The sequence below is a fragment of the Cyrtonyx montezumae genome, unplaced genomic scaffold, assembly GCF_038088225.1.
Source record: "Cyrtonyx montezumae isolate F1298 unplaced genomic scaffold, pur_monq_1.0 scaffold_0, whole genome shotgun sequence".
NCBI classification, from domain to species: domain Eukaryota; kingdom Metazoa; phylum Chordata; class Aves; order Galliformes; family Odontophoridae; genus Cyrtonyx; species Cyrtonyx montezumae.
The window spans coordinates 48,450,858-48,468,947 of record NW_027071824.1 but is presented as its reverse complement, the minus strand read 5'-3'; the positions used below and the strand labels follow the sequence as shown (position 1 = coordinate 48,468,947).

General features: G+C 40.7%; 1 protein-coding gene across 2 annotated transcripts in view; it reads left to right on the top strand.

Moving 5' to 3' along the window:
- Positions 1-18,090, top strand: part of DCBLD1 (discoidin, CUB and LCCL domain containing 1) — a 45,705-nt gene that overhangs the window by 10,739 nt on the left and 16,876 nt on the right. For both annotated transcript variants that reach the window (XM_065734617.1, XM_065734626.1), the window contains exons 2-6: positions 4,619-4,831; positions 14,041-14,178; positions 14,712-14,763; positions 15,487-15,559; positions 17,047-17,180. In XM_065734617.1, the coding sequence (XP_065590689.1) occupies positions 4,619-4,831; positions 14,041-14,178; positions 14,712-14,763; positions 15,487-15,559; positions 17,047-17,180 (610 nt within the window). The remainder of the gene's footprint in view (positions 1-4,618; positions 4,832-14,040; positions 14,179-14,711; positions 14,764-15,486; positions 15,560-17,046; positions 17,181-18,090) is intronic.

Here is an 18,090-nt window from a genome sequence, read left to right as displayed (position 1 = left end):
AAGCAGGAAAGCAGGCTGGCAGCTCTCTGCTCAGGCTTCTGGGCAGGCAGAAATGTGGGGGGATGGTGGTCACCTTGTCCAAGGTGCCTCCATGAAGGTGGGCTGGCATTCAGACAGGAGGGATAGGGCAGAGAGGGAAATAAGGTGCTGGGGGTCTTCACGGTTTGGGAATGCAGTCGTGGCCAAGGGCGGAGTGGCAGTGGGAGCTGGTAACCAGCCGATAAATGCTCACATCTAGAGGGTGGTGGAGTGTGCAGGACCAGCCATGTGCCTGAGCAGGCTTTGGTATAGCATGTATTTAGCACTGGAGTGAGGCCAAGCCTGTTATTAATTGCTTAGTGAACGTGAGTCAGAAGGATGAAAAAGGCAGCTGCTTGCTGCCAGGATATTGTAGCAGTGCTTTTGAAAACGCACTTTGATATCGTGCCTTGTAACCATTTTGTAGTTGGCAATATAAACATTGTTCAGTAAAAGCTGCAGTACGTGAGAGATTCCATAGCAGTTATGTGAGAACAGCCTCTTCCCTAAGGCAGAGCACTCTGCTGTGTAGCCAGGGGTGGGCAAGCCTAGGGGTGCAAGGCTCAGCATGTGAGCTGGCTGCGGGAGGAGGTAGGAGCAATGAGGCAGCCAGCTAGGTAATACTGGATGGCAGGAGGGCACTGTGAGGAGGTGGAGCTGTTTTCAGGGAGGTCCAGCTCTGCTACTTCTGAAACCACCACTGTTTTGTCAAAGTTGTCCCCTTCTGAGCCACAATGTGTGGGGGGGTTATCCCTGTGGGCAGCTCATGTGCTTATTTGTGGATACTGTTTTTATCACCTATGTCCTGCCCTGTGCCAGCCCAGACATAGCTGCCCAGGGAAACTTCCTTTATGTTGCTCTGTACACATCAACCACATCCTAGTAGTGGTAATGGGACCACCCACCGGAATGTGCCCTCACCCTTGCCACAGGGTCAGTTGGCATGGTCCATGCCCTGATGTCCTGTGGTGAGACACAGGCTGGGCATTACACATGCACATTGCTCTCGGCAAAGACAAGGGGCAAGCAGGGAGTCAGCTTCTGCAGCAGAAGGAGCTGGTTGTGGGTTAGTTCAGATATTTCCACCCTCTCCCACAAGAGACTATTTTTATCTTCGTGGTAAACAATTCCAGTGTTGCATGATCTCCCATACAACCTGAGTATAGGCCAATGGGCCCTCAATATGCAGTGGCTGCAATCTTGATCTTCATTTAAATGCCCATGAGATTGCAGTTTGCAAAGCATGTTTGATGTGCTCTTAGTAACTCCTGGTGCTGAGGGGAGATTTTATGAAATCTAAGCATGTTTTGGCTTTCTGGGTGGTGAACACCTTCTGCTTAAATATTTTCCTTAGCTTCAGTCCAGTGGGAAGCCATGAAACTGGGATGTCTGTGGCGAAGCCATTAACTGCTTCCCAAATAGGGTGATAGAAAGCAGCTCCTAAAAGCCGTGCTAAATGAAAACTTAGTGTTAACAAGAAACTTTGCATTGAATTGATTGGTTAAATACACCTATTTCCATTCACAAGAGCTGCGCCTATAGGAAAGAATGTGATATGAGGAACTTAAACCATTGCATTTAAGACTTTGTATTTGAGGCTTGGTCAATTCATTTCTGTTGGAAAACAAATTTTCATGTAGGAAATAACATTAAAACCTAAATTAATAATAGATTTGTTCATATTTTGTATTTGAAAAGATGAAGGATATATTTTCAATTCCTTTCAAATTTCCTCATTTTTTGAGCCTTTGGTGAACAGTAAGTTAGATTTATAATTTTTTTCTACATGTAGTCATTAAATGTCTTTGAATGAATTATCTGAATCAGAGTTTTATTCTGCCTTCCCTCTGTGCCTTCAGACTCCTTCCCTAGGGTGCATTTTCAAGCATATTTCAGTGTAACATTTTTCTTTGCTCTGGTAATCCTGCTGAGAAAGTAAAAATGTAGAGCTAGAGACAGAAGTGATAGTTACTAGGGCTTGGCCTGACTTGGGCGTTTCTTCAGCTCCTGAGGCAGGTGCACTATTGCCATGACTTTTCCTTTGAGGCAGCCAGGCAGAGCAGGGGCAGCGAAGGACTTCGCGGGTACAGGACAGTGCTGTGCTTGACTCTCATCAGCTGTAGTGCGTGAATGATTGTCCTGTCGACATTACACAAGTGAAAAGCTGGAACATAGCATTTACGATATCTTATTTCTAAAGATGTTCTGATCTTATTACTTTTCAGTACTGCCTCAAAGGCAGATTTTTAAAAAAGGAGTTTCCCTGGGGACAAGACCTTGTATAACCTGCAAAGAGGAGGATGATGGGCTGAGGTCTCTGTAGTTTTCCTTTCCTTTCTGCAGAAAGGAATGTAGTGCTCTGTGACCTGTATGGTTGTCAGCATCTCACTATGATAGCTATGTCTTTTCAGCACTGTGAAAATAGTTGTACCACAGAGAATCCTTGAGGTTTTCCTGAGGTGGCACAGGCCAGAACAAACCCACTGAGATGAAAGCCAGGCAAACACTAGAATTTTGGTTTTAAGGAGGTCTTTATCCCCATGATGTCTTGTTGTGGCTATATAACTTTTCCCTTTATTTTCCGTTTTCCCTCTCCACTGAAGACAAGTTGCCAACCAAGCTCCATATTGTGGTCACTTTGTTTTCAGCAGCCCAACTAAAAGAAATGCTTACTGGTAGAAAGATGAGAATTAAATAAGGATCACGGGTAGCTCTTTTTAATTACACAGACCACAGGATTGTCCCACATCTTGCTGGAAGTGGCTTCACACTGCCTTCACCTCCCTGGGTTAAGAAAGTTGACAGCGTATGTATTGTATCTCTCCTTCAATTCCCACAGAAGAATGTTTCCATTAAAAAGGATGATTTTCTCAAGATACCGCTTTGCTTCTTGTTTTTAGCATTTTCCTATGCATTCTAAACTCAAAGGAGCTAGGAAGATAACCTTTAACAACAGGTATTTTTAAAAATACATCAACAAAGAGATCTGAGAAACCATTTTTAGTGTGTTTCTTGGAGATGCAGTTTTGGATCTGTGTCTGTTATTCACCTCTGTTCCAAGCACGAACCTGTGACAGAGTTAAATAACAGGCAACAAAGCCAGAAATAATAACGCTTCAAAATAAACGCTGTTGCCTGTGAATAAGCAATTGAATGAGATTCATGAAATGGCAGTGTAATTATACAGTTGCAAGGCAACGTTTGATACCTTGAATCTTCCCTTTGCACAGCATGCCACCTTCACCCCAGCTCCCAGAATGGTACACTTCTTATCAACAACTCTTTTCTAGCTTTTCATCTTTCAACAATCTTATCAAATCTGAAGATTGTTGTTCTGAGTGATTGTGAAAGAAAACTCAGGTAGTAATTAGAGCAGCCAGAACAAAACAATTTAACCAAAACATCCCCAAAAGTGAGATTCTAAGTAAATGTGAATTCCCAGCTCTTCAGTATTCTGTTTTATGAATGCCTCTAGAATTAGTTTTGATTTTTGTAGTGTTAAAGGGCAACAGTATGCAAGACCTCTCTAGAAAGTCTCTGTGTTTCATCTGACCTAAATCTGAGGGCTGCTACACACACACACACACGCACACACACACACAGATGCAGCAGTTTCACTGATGTAATAGTTTACATTTTTTCCAAGATTCAGCATAATGAAATGAGTTAAGCTCTAACACATAAATTTTACATAACTGGTACACTTTTAAATAGTTCACTAAGAATTTCTTCCTCTAGTAGTCAAGGTCTCCTATCTGTCACCTGCTTCCTTCCCCTCTGTGGATGCATCCTGTTTTCCATGTCAGTCCCCACATCCCCCCTGTATTTCCATGGACTTTTTCCTGTTGTCCTATGCTTCTGCAGCTGCTCCAAACTTGAGCTCACTCCTTGCCATGAAAATTCTCTTCGCTGCAGTCCCAACTCTCTGCCCACACAGGGGAAGGTGTTGTCGAACACCTATCTTCTCCCTGCTAGCAGTGACAAGCAGTGTTGACTGATCTGGGAACGCTGCCGTGAAGTAGCCTGCACGTTTTGCTGAGGACCCCACCGTTTGTGTTTACCATGTCCCTAGTGCTTTTTGTACTGTGCAAGCAGAGCAAGAAAACCAACAGGAAAGTAAGATGAGTCAGGGCTGTGACAGTATGTGGCTAGGTCATGTCTGTGCTTCCATGCGTGATTCAGTTGCTCTCTCCCTGGTGGCTCCTTACACAGAAATGAAGTGTGGAATGATGATTGGGAGAAAACTGTTTGAGGAAGGATCCTACCTATTACATGTGAAATTACATCCTTAAGGTTTCAGTAGGGTTTGGCTGTAAATCAAAACCAGAGTCTGTGTTTATAAAGAACTGTCAAATACTCTTTAATTCATGAGCGTTTCCAACACTTTTTGCTACTGCTTTGCAAGATAAATATGACTCCATTTATTTTAATTACCTGTTTTCCAACAACTGCAAAACTGAGGCGGAGAATTACAAAGTACTTTTTAAGAAGGTGGAATGCATTTGAGATGGTTTTGTGGTCAGCGTTTTCTTACTTTAAAATTTATTATTTATTGAGGAATATATTTTGTTTTCCTTCCTTGATTCTCCTTCTACTGCAGGAGATGGATGTGGGCATGTGGTGATGTATCAGGACAGCGGGACCCTGGCTTCCAAAAACTATCCCGGGACATATCCGAACTACACTCTCTGTGACAAGAAAATCCAAGTACCTCAGGGAAAACGCCTGATCTTAAAAATTGGAGACCTGGATATTGAATCACAGAAGTGTGAATCCAGCTACCTTACCATACTGAGTTCTTCAACGCTGCATGGTAAGTCAAGGCGAGTCATCTCTCCTGCATCTATTTCATAATTAGTCCAGGTCTCGGATGAGATAACCTCTGATATTGCTACCTGTTTGTCACTGATAACCTTTCCTAACATACAGTCTTTAATACTTACATATTAAATGTGTGCAGCCAGGCTGTACTTGATTAAGCAATTTACACAAGAGGATAAGCATATAAACATGCTATAACTGTATAACAATACAACAGAGTCCTCCCAGGAGGACCTGAGGCCTCCCTCAAATCAGTTTTCCCAGCCAGCTGCTGCTGGGGCTTTTGATCTGCTCTGTGAAGGAGTCAAACTGATGTTCAGGTCAGTGAGCCCCTCTTCTGAAGTCAGATTGAAATCCAGGCAAAGATGTGGAGCTGCAAGGAGTCCCATAACAACGGAAGAAATTCCTGAATTGCAAGTCCATAAGATTTTGCCAGCTGGGAGCACATTATAGCCCTTCAGGCAGCTGAGGTTGAATGTGCTATGCTGGACGTTACAGACAAAACAGATTCAGAGGAAAAAGAAAACGAAGAGGCGAGCTACACCAAGCTGTCAAGGTGACCCAAGGTGATGAGCTCATTGCTCGTCTCAGTGCAGCATGTCGTTCTCCTAAGCTCAGGTCTCCTAATAGTAAAAAGAGATGATTGCCTTTAATTCGTGAACATGGTAGGCCTTTAACTCATCTGGTAAGGTAATATCAGGTGAAGTATTAAAACCTTTCTCACAAATGAAGGTAAAGGTAATTACTACTCATCACAAGGGTTGTATTGCATGTTGAACAGCCTTCAACAAGAGTGAACACTGACGTTCATGTCTAAGCCTTGCATATCTGAGAGGTAAGGCATGTTTCTGTTTGTGCACTCGGATTTATTTATTTATGTTTATGTTCTTATACCTGTAAGAAAGGAATTCTGTTCACTTGAAGCACACTGTACTTGGCAGTAAGCGATATGGGTTTAGTAGTGCATTATCATAACTTTGAATGATTCTTATTGATATTACGTACCTTAACATTTCAAATCAAAGGCTTATCTAAGAAACAAGGATAAATTAATATATTGTTTTTTGAAGTAAGAAATGAAACTTGAATTCTAACTCAAATTTTGGCTCCTTACACAACAGCCCCAAGGCATCTTCACATCATTCAGTCTTGCAGCTATTCAGCCTACAGAGTGCTGGTGTATTATGCAATCAAACCCATGTAATGAATTTCTTTAAAGAGTTCCCACACCCATTTCCCTACCTGATTAGTAATGTCTGATGCACGTGGACTTTGATTTGCATCCTCTGTAACGAACTGCACAATTAGCAGATTTTGCTTCTATCTGATTAAACAGGTTTTACAGCTTTAGCAGACATGCTATCTGTAATGGTTTTTGTGGTTTACAGCTTGCCATAGACTTTCCTGCATGGAGTCCCTTCTTTATGTTCCATTAGATCCATGTAGTGAGGAAATAGCACTATATGCAAAAATACATGGTATCCATGCTGCCACTTGTGTTTTAAAAGACAGGAATTCACAGATTAGATCAAGACTTCTCTTAAGTGTGTTGTTTCAACTGTTTCACTATAGTTCTAGAGTTTAATGTGTTTACGTGAGCAAAAGGAGCCCTTTGAGTGGGCATTGCTAAGCACCTTCAGTCCTGTGAGGTGTCCCCTCAGGTGGCTGCTTCTCAGCCCAGGTTTCTTCTCTGCAGCTCTCTTCCATGAAGCAGGTTGGTATCTTCATTCAGGAGGACACTGACCTTTGCCACTGAATTTTTTTAATAGGGTGATAGAGATTTGAAAATACTTTGCGGGCATTGGAACTTCCGAGCAGTTAAAAATTAATGTTTCACTGTTTGGGGATATCTGTACCTGACCTGGGCTTTAAAAGGAAAATCTAAAGAGCGAAGTGTCAAAGCTGGCAGTGTGAACATTACTCATACTCCAAATTAGCCAGACAGCTTCTACTCTTTGAGGTATGCAATTATCAGGAAATAAGGTCTAAAGGGAAATAATTTTTAAATACTACTCTGATCTCTTCAATTCCACTGAATACAAGACAGGCAATATCAGTATGCATGCAACATTTTATTGAGGAGTACATCTGAGGCCGAGAAAATTGGTCAGAGGCAAAGCACCACACCATGTGCATGTAAATACATTAGTGTAAGCAAGTCTTCTGATGACAGAGTGTTCTGTCCTTTCACGTTTGTCCCACGTCTTTATATATAACTGTGATTCATTCATTGTAATAACCTCCTGCTGGGATTCATGAAATACACAAGGAGTAATGTAGTTCATGTCTGGGATATTTGTGTCCCATGCACCAAAGGGAAACTGTTGCAAACAAACAAGTGGATTTATGTTAGCCAGGTGACTTCTTTGCTTCAGCAACCCTGTGACTACAGATCAGGCAAAAGAATACCGATGTGTGAGATTTATTTTAAGTTCGGGGTATTCATCCCTCCTTGTACACTCTCTCAGGAATACTCTGGATTTAATTCCTTCCTACAATAATGTGTAGCAGTGAGTACGCTGATCTACTAACCCTCCCCACTCAGATGGAACACAAACTTTACACTACAGATCTCACTTTTGATACTTCTCAGCTTTGATGAACCTATGGAGCCAGCCATTGCATTTACATTTCCATGATATTGCCATCAAAAGATGGTCATTAAATAATCTTAATGAAGCTCTAAAACTGGAGCCATAAAGTGGCTGAACACTCTATCTCAGGGTTATTATTCTTCCCACTTCTTTTTTTTTTTTCAAGGTTAACTGGAGGAACGATGCTGTAGTAAGCCTTTTCTTTCCAGCTGCCGGCTTTCCATCCAGACTTAGATGCGAAAACATTAATCATCAGTCAGTAGAGGTAGAGCAACTCCAGTTTTGGTGAAACTGAGTCACCTTTGTCTGACAAATCTTTAAATGTTAACACAACTCTGCACATGTTGTCACTGGGAGAAATAAATACAGTGTTCCTTTTCAAAGGCACAGCTTTGCACTGAATAAAAATAGGGTGGTTTCTTTCTGTTTGTTTCTTCTGTTTTCCCCACAGAAGGGATCTAGAATAGAAAATAACATAAAGCACGTTTCATAGCGTGGTTGGGGTGCAGCCTTCTCTGAAATGCTTTTCTTCTAGAGTTAATTGCATTAGCTGAGCATATTAAAAATACCGAGCTCTGAAAAGAGCTGCTGATTTTTTAATTAGTTAAAGGGATATGTGAAAACAAGATTAACCATGTGGTCCCTGTAGTTCTCAGGAACACAACAGCCATTGCTACACCACTTTTGAGCATATTAACAGAAATGTTTTTAAGGCTTGACAGGAATGGCTCTTGCTCAGCTTCTTTTCATGACTACCAATTTTTGTATCTTTTTTGACCCTTTTTGTTTGCCTTTTTCACTCTTTCCTCAACTAATGGCTTAGGTTTTTTTTCCCCTTAATTTTTGTGAGATGATCACAAGTCTTTGACTGGAGGGAGATTAAAGAACAGGTAAGTGCCTACTTCCATTCACTTGGAGTCAGTAGGAGGTTGATGTGTTCCTCTGGGGTGGATGTCAGATCTGCTGAGTGACTAGTAATAATTTGGAGAGTTAAGGCAGTTAAATTCTTGCATAATTTTCACTCAGTAACTAGTGTGAAATAGCAAGAGAAATCACTGGAAATGCTTTTTTCTCCCCACAGCCAGTCACTGATGTGTGAGGAAAATTGAGCATTCACTGATGTGTAAGTGTCTGGTGGCTGCTGAGAGTGAGTGAGTGAGTGTGTGTGTGTGTGTGTGCAGGAGAACCAAATGCCTTCCAGTGCCTCACATCTGTCATCATGGCATCATTCACATTCATTGAACCACCCTTTCTCACTATAGATTGTAATAAGCATCTTTCTTTAGCAGAGGGTGTGCCCAGGTTTCTTTTTCACTCCTCAAAGGAAACTTGTTATTGCAGTATTGTTTCTGGTATTTCAGGAAATCAGTGAAATGCCCAGACAAGTTCTCACTGAAGATGAAGTTGAGTGGTTTCTTAACAGTCAGAACTCTGTTAACAGTTGGGTTTTGCTTGAATGGTTACAGCAGCTTTCAAAAGATTGAGCTGTAAAACAACGACTTTGCCTTTCTTTTATCAAATGACCTCATATTCATTTTAGATGCATAAACTGTACTGTGCACTTTTCTGTTTTTTGTTAAACAGTTACATCTCTTTGCTAAAGATTCCTAACTGTGCCTGGGCTTCTGTCCTTGGGTTTAGATAACACCACAGGCATGATGATGTTAGGTGAGGTCAGGCAGGCAGACTTACAGTCTGGAGAGCAGGTGGCCCTAGCTATCCATTCTTAAACTAATTAATTACTACTTCTACCTGACTGCTTGGCAGCCTTTTTCTCTCCTTCATCATCATTTTTGGTAACCTTTTGGAAAGATTAACTGTGAAAGTTTAATTTGTTTTTCCTAAAAGAAATAACTCATAGATTCATTCTGAGGTCAGACTATGTTGCGCAGAGTTAAATGCTGAATAACCAGACTGTCTCAGCCTGAGTAACCGGTGTGACTTCCCTGGCAACTCATATCTACTGAGCATTAAACACTACTTCATCGTGTCCTGCACAGAGGAAGCTTTTCTTCTCCTCTCATTCTTGGGAGCAGGAAAAGAAGAGTTACTGGCTATGCGCAGTCATTGATTACGAAAGTGAAGCATTTGTGTGAATGTGGGATGGAGACGAATCTCAAAAGTGCACATTTTCATACAAGAGATCCTTGCGGTTTTTGTGAGCTGTTGTGTAAATCTTTTACGCGCTGGCCGAGTTTTTAGCTCTGAAACGATGCAGGCATAATCCATGTTCGTTACATCCCCTGTCCTTCCCCAGCTGTTGAGGTACTTCAGAAATTACAGAAACAAGCAGTGTGTAGGCCTTGCTGCTTGGTGTGAGAGGAGTGAGCCCTCTGGCAGAGCACTTCTTAAGGAAAGTAGAAAGAATAAAGGAACACAGCTTTACAAAATGACCTCAGGAAATGTTCCAGTCTGGCTGACAGCAGAAGTAAACTATACTTCATAAAAACAGACAATGCTGTAAAGATCATCAGCTTTGCAAAACAATGCTACTATCAAAAAGACAAAAGTGGTAGACTATTGCTAACGTTCTAAAAACAAACAAAGCATAAAATAACTTCTTTGATCTCCAGAGGAGGCAGCCAAAGGATATACATGAGGCCATTTACCATGTATTTCCCAGGACACTAATAGTGCTTGGGGACAGTTTCAAAATAAGAGTATTCCACTCAAGCTACCTGAACCATACCAACAGATCAGGAGTTCTGAAAGAAAGGCATTAAATGTTAGTTTAATCATAGAGAATATTAAATTAGGAACATTCAAAATCCATAAGCCCCTAATAGCTTTCCTGCAGAATTTAAAAAATACATTTCTATTAATGAATCTGGAGTGAACAGACGGAACCACAGTTGTGTCAGCTCTTCATCAAGACACCAAAAAAAGAAAGGCCCTGATACATAGATATACTAATACTGAAGTGTGGAGGACACCTACTCCATTTCATGAGAAGCACATCTGTTTATTAAATCGAAATCTTACCTTTGTTCTTAGTAAACAAACCTAACAACCCTGCCTCCTCCTTACCCCAGCAGACATCCAGGAGAGTCACTGAAATAGGAAACAAGGAGAGAGATCAGCATTCATGACTTGTTTTTCAAGCTGAATATGCAAAGCAACCCACCTCACAACTAACATTAGAAGATGAAAAACTGATAACGTGATCTGGCAGTTTTCAAAAGGAATCTTAAAAACTTCTGGCATAGTCCCAAGTTTAGAAATTAAATGCTTATCCAGAGTCAGGTCCAAATGCTCCAGTGAAGATTAAGTAGGCCTTTAAATGAATTTTTCCTTTTTAAACTGGGCACAAACCAAAGTTTTCTCCTTCATCCCTCTTCTCCACTGAGGTTGTTCAGTATTCATGTAGACAGCTTGGGGAAGTCAACAGACTTTATATGGCATAGATAAAGAAGGGAGAAAGCATGTGTGAGTCTTAGAGGTAAATGATAAAGCCATATTTTTGATCTATGATCTTGTCACCTCAATTGTAAAGGGAAAATAGTTCCTAGGAAATACAGTTTTCAGTTTAGAATTGCTACAGGTGCTGATGGGTTTTAATCCACTAACATCTATAAAATCTGCTAATGTGTATATTCAAATTGACACTGGGTATGTCAATGGAGAGCAAACATGCTGGGCACTACTGTGTGTAAAGTGTACCTCACTCAGCACTCAGGCACATCATGAACCAAAATGTGAGAGGTCTGGGAGAGTATGATTTCTCTGGCTTTACGATATTCAAACACATAGAGAGCTGCTGTGCTGAAAGTGCACAGGAAGGAGTACATGTGGTTAAAAACAACCTCATTATTTTTCTGAAGGAAATTAGAAAACTGGTGAAGGCGTAAAATTATATGATCAGTTAAGACTGAGCTTAAAGAACCATCTTTACCCTGATTCAGTTTTATTTATTAAGAATTACCATGTGGGGAATTTCTTGAAATGAATTGATTGTGGGGAAAATGAGAATCAAAGGTCAAAAGGTCACAACAAAAACTAGGCAAAATTGAGAGGTTAGCTGCTAAACAGAAAACTATGCTCTTGAGTAAATCAGTTGTGCTTGCACTGGTCACTAGTAAACACTGAAGAGTGAGGAATGACACGTTTTCAGAAAGCTGGCTGTATGTTTGTAGTTCTTTCACAGAGTAAAGCCAAAACAGTGTCTCAAAGGACAGCAGTAGGAATGTGAGGTGGTGCTTGTGTACTTTTCTAAACTGTAGTTCTCAGTGCTAAACTGTATTTGATGGGATACAATTAAGCTTTGCTGGATCTCATGGAAGTATGATGGATGATATGGCTGTGTGTTGCTGATAACACCTGAGCTTTTGGGAAGAGCTGTGTTGAAACATGTTGCAAGGCTTTTATCTGTTTGCAGTGAGAGAACAAGTGAATATTTTCTGGTATTAATATCTACCTCTTTTTATTTAATCTATGTAAATAGGTAATTGATAAACTTTTGGAAGGTATTAATTTCTTCAGTGGTTACTGTTTCTTTCTTTTATATCTTTTATCCAAGATCTCCTTAGTTTATCATCTTTGATACACCCAAACTGCCTTTGACAGAACTAGGAGATAACCATAGATTTGTAATCCTTATTGGATTTATTACTTAACAGTATAAACTTGTCTTCAGGCATTGCATGCTGATTTCTTAATCTGATTGTTTCTGAATTATTGGCTTTCATATTGTACAGCTCTATGAGTCCAGACTTTCTTATTTTATTTTATCATTTTACTTATGACATGTGATTTGTTTGTAAAATTACCTGGAACACATGTAGACTTGCTACTGGAGGAGACAGCTAATCCTGACCCAGCCAGTGTGTGGTTGAATGAGTCAGCCATCAAAATTATACCTACAGAGTACATATGTCACTGCTAATCACTGTCAGGGAAAAAGCAAAAGAGCATTGGTGAGAAAATATGCAGTCAGCCCCTGAGACAAGAAAAGGACTAATGCTTTCTCAGGTGTTTCATTTCATCACGAAGAAGCACAATGCCTTTCTGTCTCCTCCCCTTTCTCTCTTTCTCTTTTCCTCTACTTTGGAAGAAAAAGAAGTTCTAAGTTAGCAGTTCTTCCACTGCATTCTGACACAAAAGACCTTCTCAAATAAACCACTCGTGCAGTTGTCTGGTATGACACAGTGTCAAATGCTGTCTTTTTGATAAGTTCATTTCCTAAGCAATTTGTTTAACCCTTTTTATAGATATTGTTTTCTCTAAGTCACAAGTCATTTTCAACACAGGAGTACTCCAGGGAAATGTCACAATTGTCACTTGTTTCTCTGCCTGCCTGGCTTTGCCTTATAATTTTACAAGCCAAAAGACATAATCTGTCCTTTAATTTGTGCCCTTCTGCTGAAAGCTGGCTGTCTTTGCCTTTGACTGGGCTACTCTACGGGATAATCTCCTATCTGATTGTTTGGTACTTCCCAAGAGTATCAAACAAAATGAAGACACTTCTAGATGCCTGTTCAGAAGGCTCATCAAATTTGTGCTGTACTTTGATTGTAATTTCTTGTAATCTCAGTTCCAAGGCACGATAAAATATCCACCACCAAGAAAATGAGATTGTCCTGGAAAAAATCAGAGGGATCGTTTTCCATCCCAAGGTCTCGCTTTAGTATACAAAAGCTGCTATGCTTCTCAACAGAATAGATAGTCTGAGGGCTTCTAAGGAGAATATTTGCCATTTTACAAGATGTCTTATTAGCAGTTTATATTGTAAACATCCCCTTAAATTCAAAGTATATCCAAACTGCTTTTGATTTCCCACATCCTCTGTGCTTGAGGACAGCCAGAGACAAGTGCTTGCACCCAGGTGTGGTGATGGAAGGCAAGACTATGGCAATTTCAAAAGAAAGCTCCTCACAGGAAGTGACTTCTGAAGAAGTAAATGTAATTGTGGGAGTCCCGGACACGCCTGCTGCGATAAGAAAGGAGAGTCCTGAGGAGTGCTCCTAGGTAGCTATAAAACCATTATCTAATTCAGTGTAGGCACAAGACTCGTGCCTCCTTTTCCTGCTCCTTTCCTGTCCCTCTTTGTCTTAAACTCAGGAAATTTGAACTATATATTTCAGTGGTCTGGTGATTTTTTTAAAAGGCAAATAAATGAAGAAATTTTCTGAGCGAAGTAGCTCTTGCTGATAAACCTGGCACGTAGCACATGCATCCTTTAAGACCAAGTGTGCTGTTTGTGATCGTAAGCTTTTCAGAATAGCTGCTATGCTGAGGCAGCTATAGCAGACACTGTGTAGATCCCTTGGATTGCCTTTCAGTGTTCATTCCACTCTTTTCTCTCCTGAGTTACTGCTGTCTTTAAGAACACTACTTCAAAGTTGGAAGAATATTAATCATTTTCTTGAGCCTTATGTGATGGGAGATGTTAATGCTAGAATTTACGCCGTGAAGGGACAATCAGATTCTTGCTATTCTTTGTCAAGGTAACTTCGGAGCTTGTACCTATAAAGGACTGAATGAACCCTTTTGTCAACGTTTGGATTGGTACTGAAGGAGAATGAGCATGTTATGAAATTCCTTGTTTGTTATGAGAATATTCCAGCCTAACTATCTCACCTAAACTCTAAAATCTTCATTCTGTCTGTAGGACCCTACTGTGGTAATATGATGCCCGTCCCCAAAGAAATCATTCTGGACAGCAACGAAGCAACTATCCACTTTGAGAGTGGATCCCATGTATCAGGACGAGGCTTTCTGTTGTCTTACGCCAGCAGTGACCACCCAGGTAAAGCACTGTTTCTAAAGGATAAGCGGAATAGTCCTCCCTAACTCCCTGTCTTCTCTACACGTAGACTTTGGCTCATATGCTTGGTCCTAAATATTTTCAGGTGCCTTATTAGCAGGAAATATCATCTTTCTGATAGCATGTATACGAGAAGCAATTGTAACATTAAGCAGATATAATAGCTGCTGAAATCTTACCTAGATAATTTGCAGAACAGGCCCAGTGAAACAGAAAATGAGAACTCTCTGTATTAAGGGCTTTTACTGCACAGTGATAGGATGAAGAGATCAAAGAGGTGAAGAGACAAAATCTACATTTAATATTCTAGGGGGTGTTCCTATGCATCTTTGTTGAAGGTATGCAAAATATGAGTAGAAGAGGGAGATGAAAAGAATGAGGGAAAACCATAGCTGTTGTTTTATCTCTTAAGTATTATACAGAGAAGCCTTCAAATGCAATTTTATGTTTAGCCAAACATTTTTCTGTATTTCTATGTCTTGCAACTTGGACTGACATTTGTAAACTTTCCACAGATCTAATCACATGTTTGGAACGAGCAAACCACTACACAAAGACTGAATACAGGTAAAGTAGGTCTTCATCTCTTCACTGTTGCTTACTTTTCTATGTCACCTGGTCCAATCACTGTAAAATGTCACATAAGGCATGTACAGTCTTAGTTTACTGGGAAAGTGAATGTTTTTGAGCTACGATGCTGCAGTAGTGTCAGGCCTCATTGTGTGAAGCACTAGTGAAGAATGGAAATCTGCAGCCCAGGAAAACAAGAGAGTATTGTTACAGAGCTCTCAGCAGTCCTCATTTGGGAATACATGCATATGGTATACGTAAAAAGAATTTCCACTTTGAAATTCAAAGTAGCCTTGAATACCATGGCATCTCCTGAGAGCAGATCATGCCTCAGCTGATAAAAGATCATCTGAGGACAAGCTATAATTTCTGGGCTCCTTGATAGGATTTGAAATGGTAATTAATTGTACTTTGCTGGTTACTTGCCTGGATGTGCATGCAGACTTCTTGTCTGGGATGAAAGCTTGAGTAATAACATTCTTAGAACTTCAGGACTGAACAAAATGCACTTGAAGAATGCTGTTGTAGTTCTCTGTGTGCTGCTATGTGCAGCCCACTCAAGGGCACTTCTATTTACCTTGCATAATCACTAATGAACAATCAACCAGAACATACTGCTGAAGTATCTATGGGTCTGAGAGCATTTCTTTTGGATGGGTTTGTTTCTGTGCAGCATCATGACAGTCCGGGTTTTAAACAAGGCCTATTCTTTTACTACAGCAGATACTGTCCTGCTGGCTGCAGAGACATAGCAGGTGACGTTTCTGGGAATATAGAAGAAGGATACAGAGATGTAAGTACCCAAATAAAGACAGGAAATTAATAAAAGCAGAAAGGACAATCCCTTGCTGTGTTCCATAGCACAGTTTGGTTTCAGTTTTTGCTGCTCTGCTTTTGTAAATAGTTCTTCCCAGCTGTGTTACGTTTTACTATCAGTTTATTACTATGTTATCAGTGTGCACTGAGCAGGTACTGAAGGACTTTTCAAACAATTGCGTGAGAACAAAGTTCACCGATTGTCAAATAAACCTACTAACTCCAGGTTTCTGGTCTTTCAGATGCATAGGGTATTTCCTTGAGGCAGTGCTCTTTCATGTACTAAATATTCCTATGAATTCATCTTATACTTGTTAAAAATCTATGCACATTTCTTTTATATGTTATCTCTCATAGGAATAAAATACATTTCTGTTACTTTTTCTTTAAGATTCTGCCTTCAGTATTGCAGGAACATGCTCTGAGATGAAATTAATATTTAGTATGCACTGTCCAATCACATTCATTTCCAATAATAGAATACCTCTTGGATCAGTTTTTATTAACTGTTCACTCTTTAAAACAAATCTGCCTGAGTAGTTAAATTTATCCACGGTCCTATCACACACTGCTCTGCCTTTCCTGTGCCCCTCACCTTGGTCTCACCTCCCTTCATGCCTCTGAAATCTTGACATCTTAAAGAGTGGAGTTAAGATTAATCTTACCGCTGAAGTCACCATATCACAAACAAAACAGTTGCTGAGTCTTCAGAAAGTCCACGTGTAACCTGTTCATCCAGTTACTCAAGCAACCACCCCATCCAGGAGAATGGGAGGGCTGAAAAAAACAAAGAAATGCCACATTGTGTTTTAATGAGCTAGAGTTATTCCTGCTGTCTGGGGTGATTGGGAAAGAAAAGCAGCACATGACATGACCTCATGCAGATGTTATCTAGGCGGAGAAATTTTTTAAGGAAATCTTCTCTCCACCATTCAGCTTTTCTGATGGGAAAGACCTCCAGGACTCCCTGGAGCCCTGCTTACCCCTGTGTCCCTGCATACCTGGCCTTCTAGGGAGGGACAGGCACACAGCCCTGCTTGCCAGGTGCTGGAGGTGCCAAAGCTGTCCCCATGTGAATGACATGCAGACACGTTCCCCAGTGCATGCCATGCCTCAAATCCTAAGTCACTATGCAGTGAAAGATATGTGTGGCTTCAGGTAGGTCCACAAAGCTATTATTGTTTTCTCTTTGCAAAGAAGAGTGGTTGCTTTGCCTTTGACTTTGTTTTCCTGAGGTGGGCCCAATTTTCCTAGATGTTTACCTTCTTCATTTGAGAAAAACTGGAAGCATGTATTCCTTTCAAAAATTACTGTTCTGTCTCTTTCAATCTCTCCCTATTCTCATGCCTTTGTAAGACTTTATGAGCTCTAACACTTGTGTAGCGGCAGCTTGGAAGTGAGAGCACTACCACTTTGTCAGATTCACGCTCTCAGTTTGGGGTTTTGATGGCTTTTACCTTTCAGACCTCCCTGCTGTGCAAGTCGGCGATACATGCAGGTGTCATTGCAGATGAACTGGGAGGTCAGATCAGTGTCACCCAGCAGAAGGGCATCAGCCGCTATGAAGGCGTCGTCGCCAATGGTATCCCCTCACATGAGTGAGTACCACTGGGGCACAGGGAGCTGGGAAGGAACTTACCCACCCACGGCTCTGGGAGCAGTCCCCGAGCCTGGGGTACTGGCCAGGTCATCAAAGGGAGGTGAGACACCAAACCAGTGCTTTTTGGGGAAAGAGATGTCAGCTGCTGGTTTGGGGGCTTTGTGGGTTTGTCTCTATGGCTTTATTAACATGGTGTTGGCAGAGATTGTAGGAAAGTGGTCCAAGTTTACGTGGCTTTATAAAGCTTAGGGCTGTATCTTCTCTCTTTTCTTCTTCTTTTCCTTCCAAAATACATCTGCAGATTAGTTTTTTAGCAGGTATGTGAAAATGCGATGTTCTGCAACAAACATCCTTAATAGATGTACCAATAAATCATGCTAAATTCATGTTAAAGTGGAAAAAAAAAAAAACACAACATGAATAAATAAAAAGTGCCGTTGAGCCACAGGGGATTTAGTGAATACTTTCTTAAACACTGAGCTTTTGACATGTTCAGAATTTTTCTCTTTTAGAATATTTATAGCAAGGGTGTTATATTTACCACTTATCTTCTGACTTTTAATTGTGCTGTTGTTGAAGTAGAAATAAATCCTCTAATCTCTATCCAGTGCAGTAAGCCCTTCCAGCAACTGCCTCTGTCATTTCTGTTGGTTCATATTTTGAATTTTTAAATGTTATCTGGGTTTTGCAAGAAGCGTTTTTTTTTTTTTTTCTTATGGGTAGGGAAATCTCCTCAGTCCCATAGACTGTAAGAGCCAAGGGAATATAACTTTTCAATTTTTTTTCCTGTTTCCCCTCATGTTCGGTGCCGTATCAGCCATTCTGTGAACATTTGGCTTCTCCCTTCTCTCAGTGAAGCAGAGCAAGCAGACCAATAATGAAATCACTGTGAGACGTGCTGGTACTGA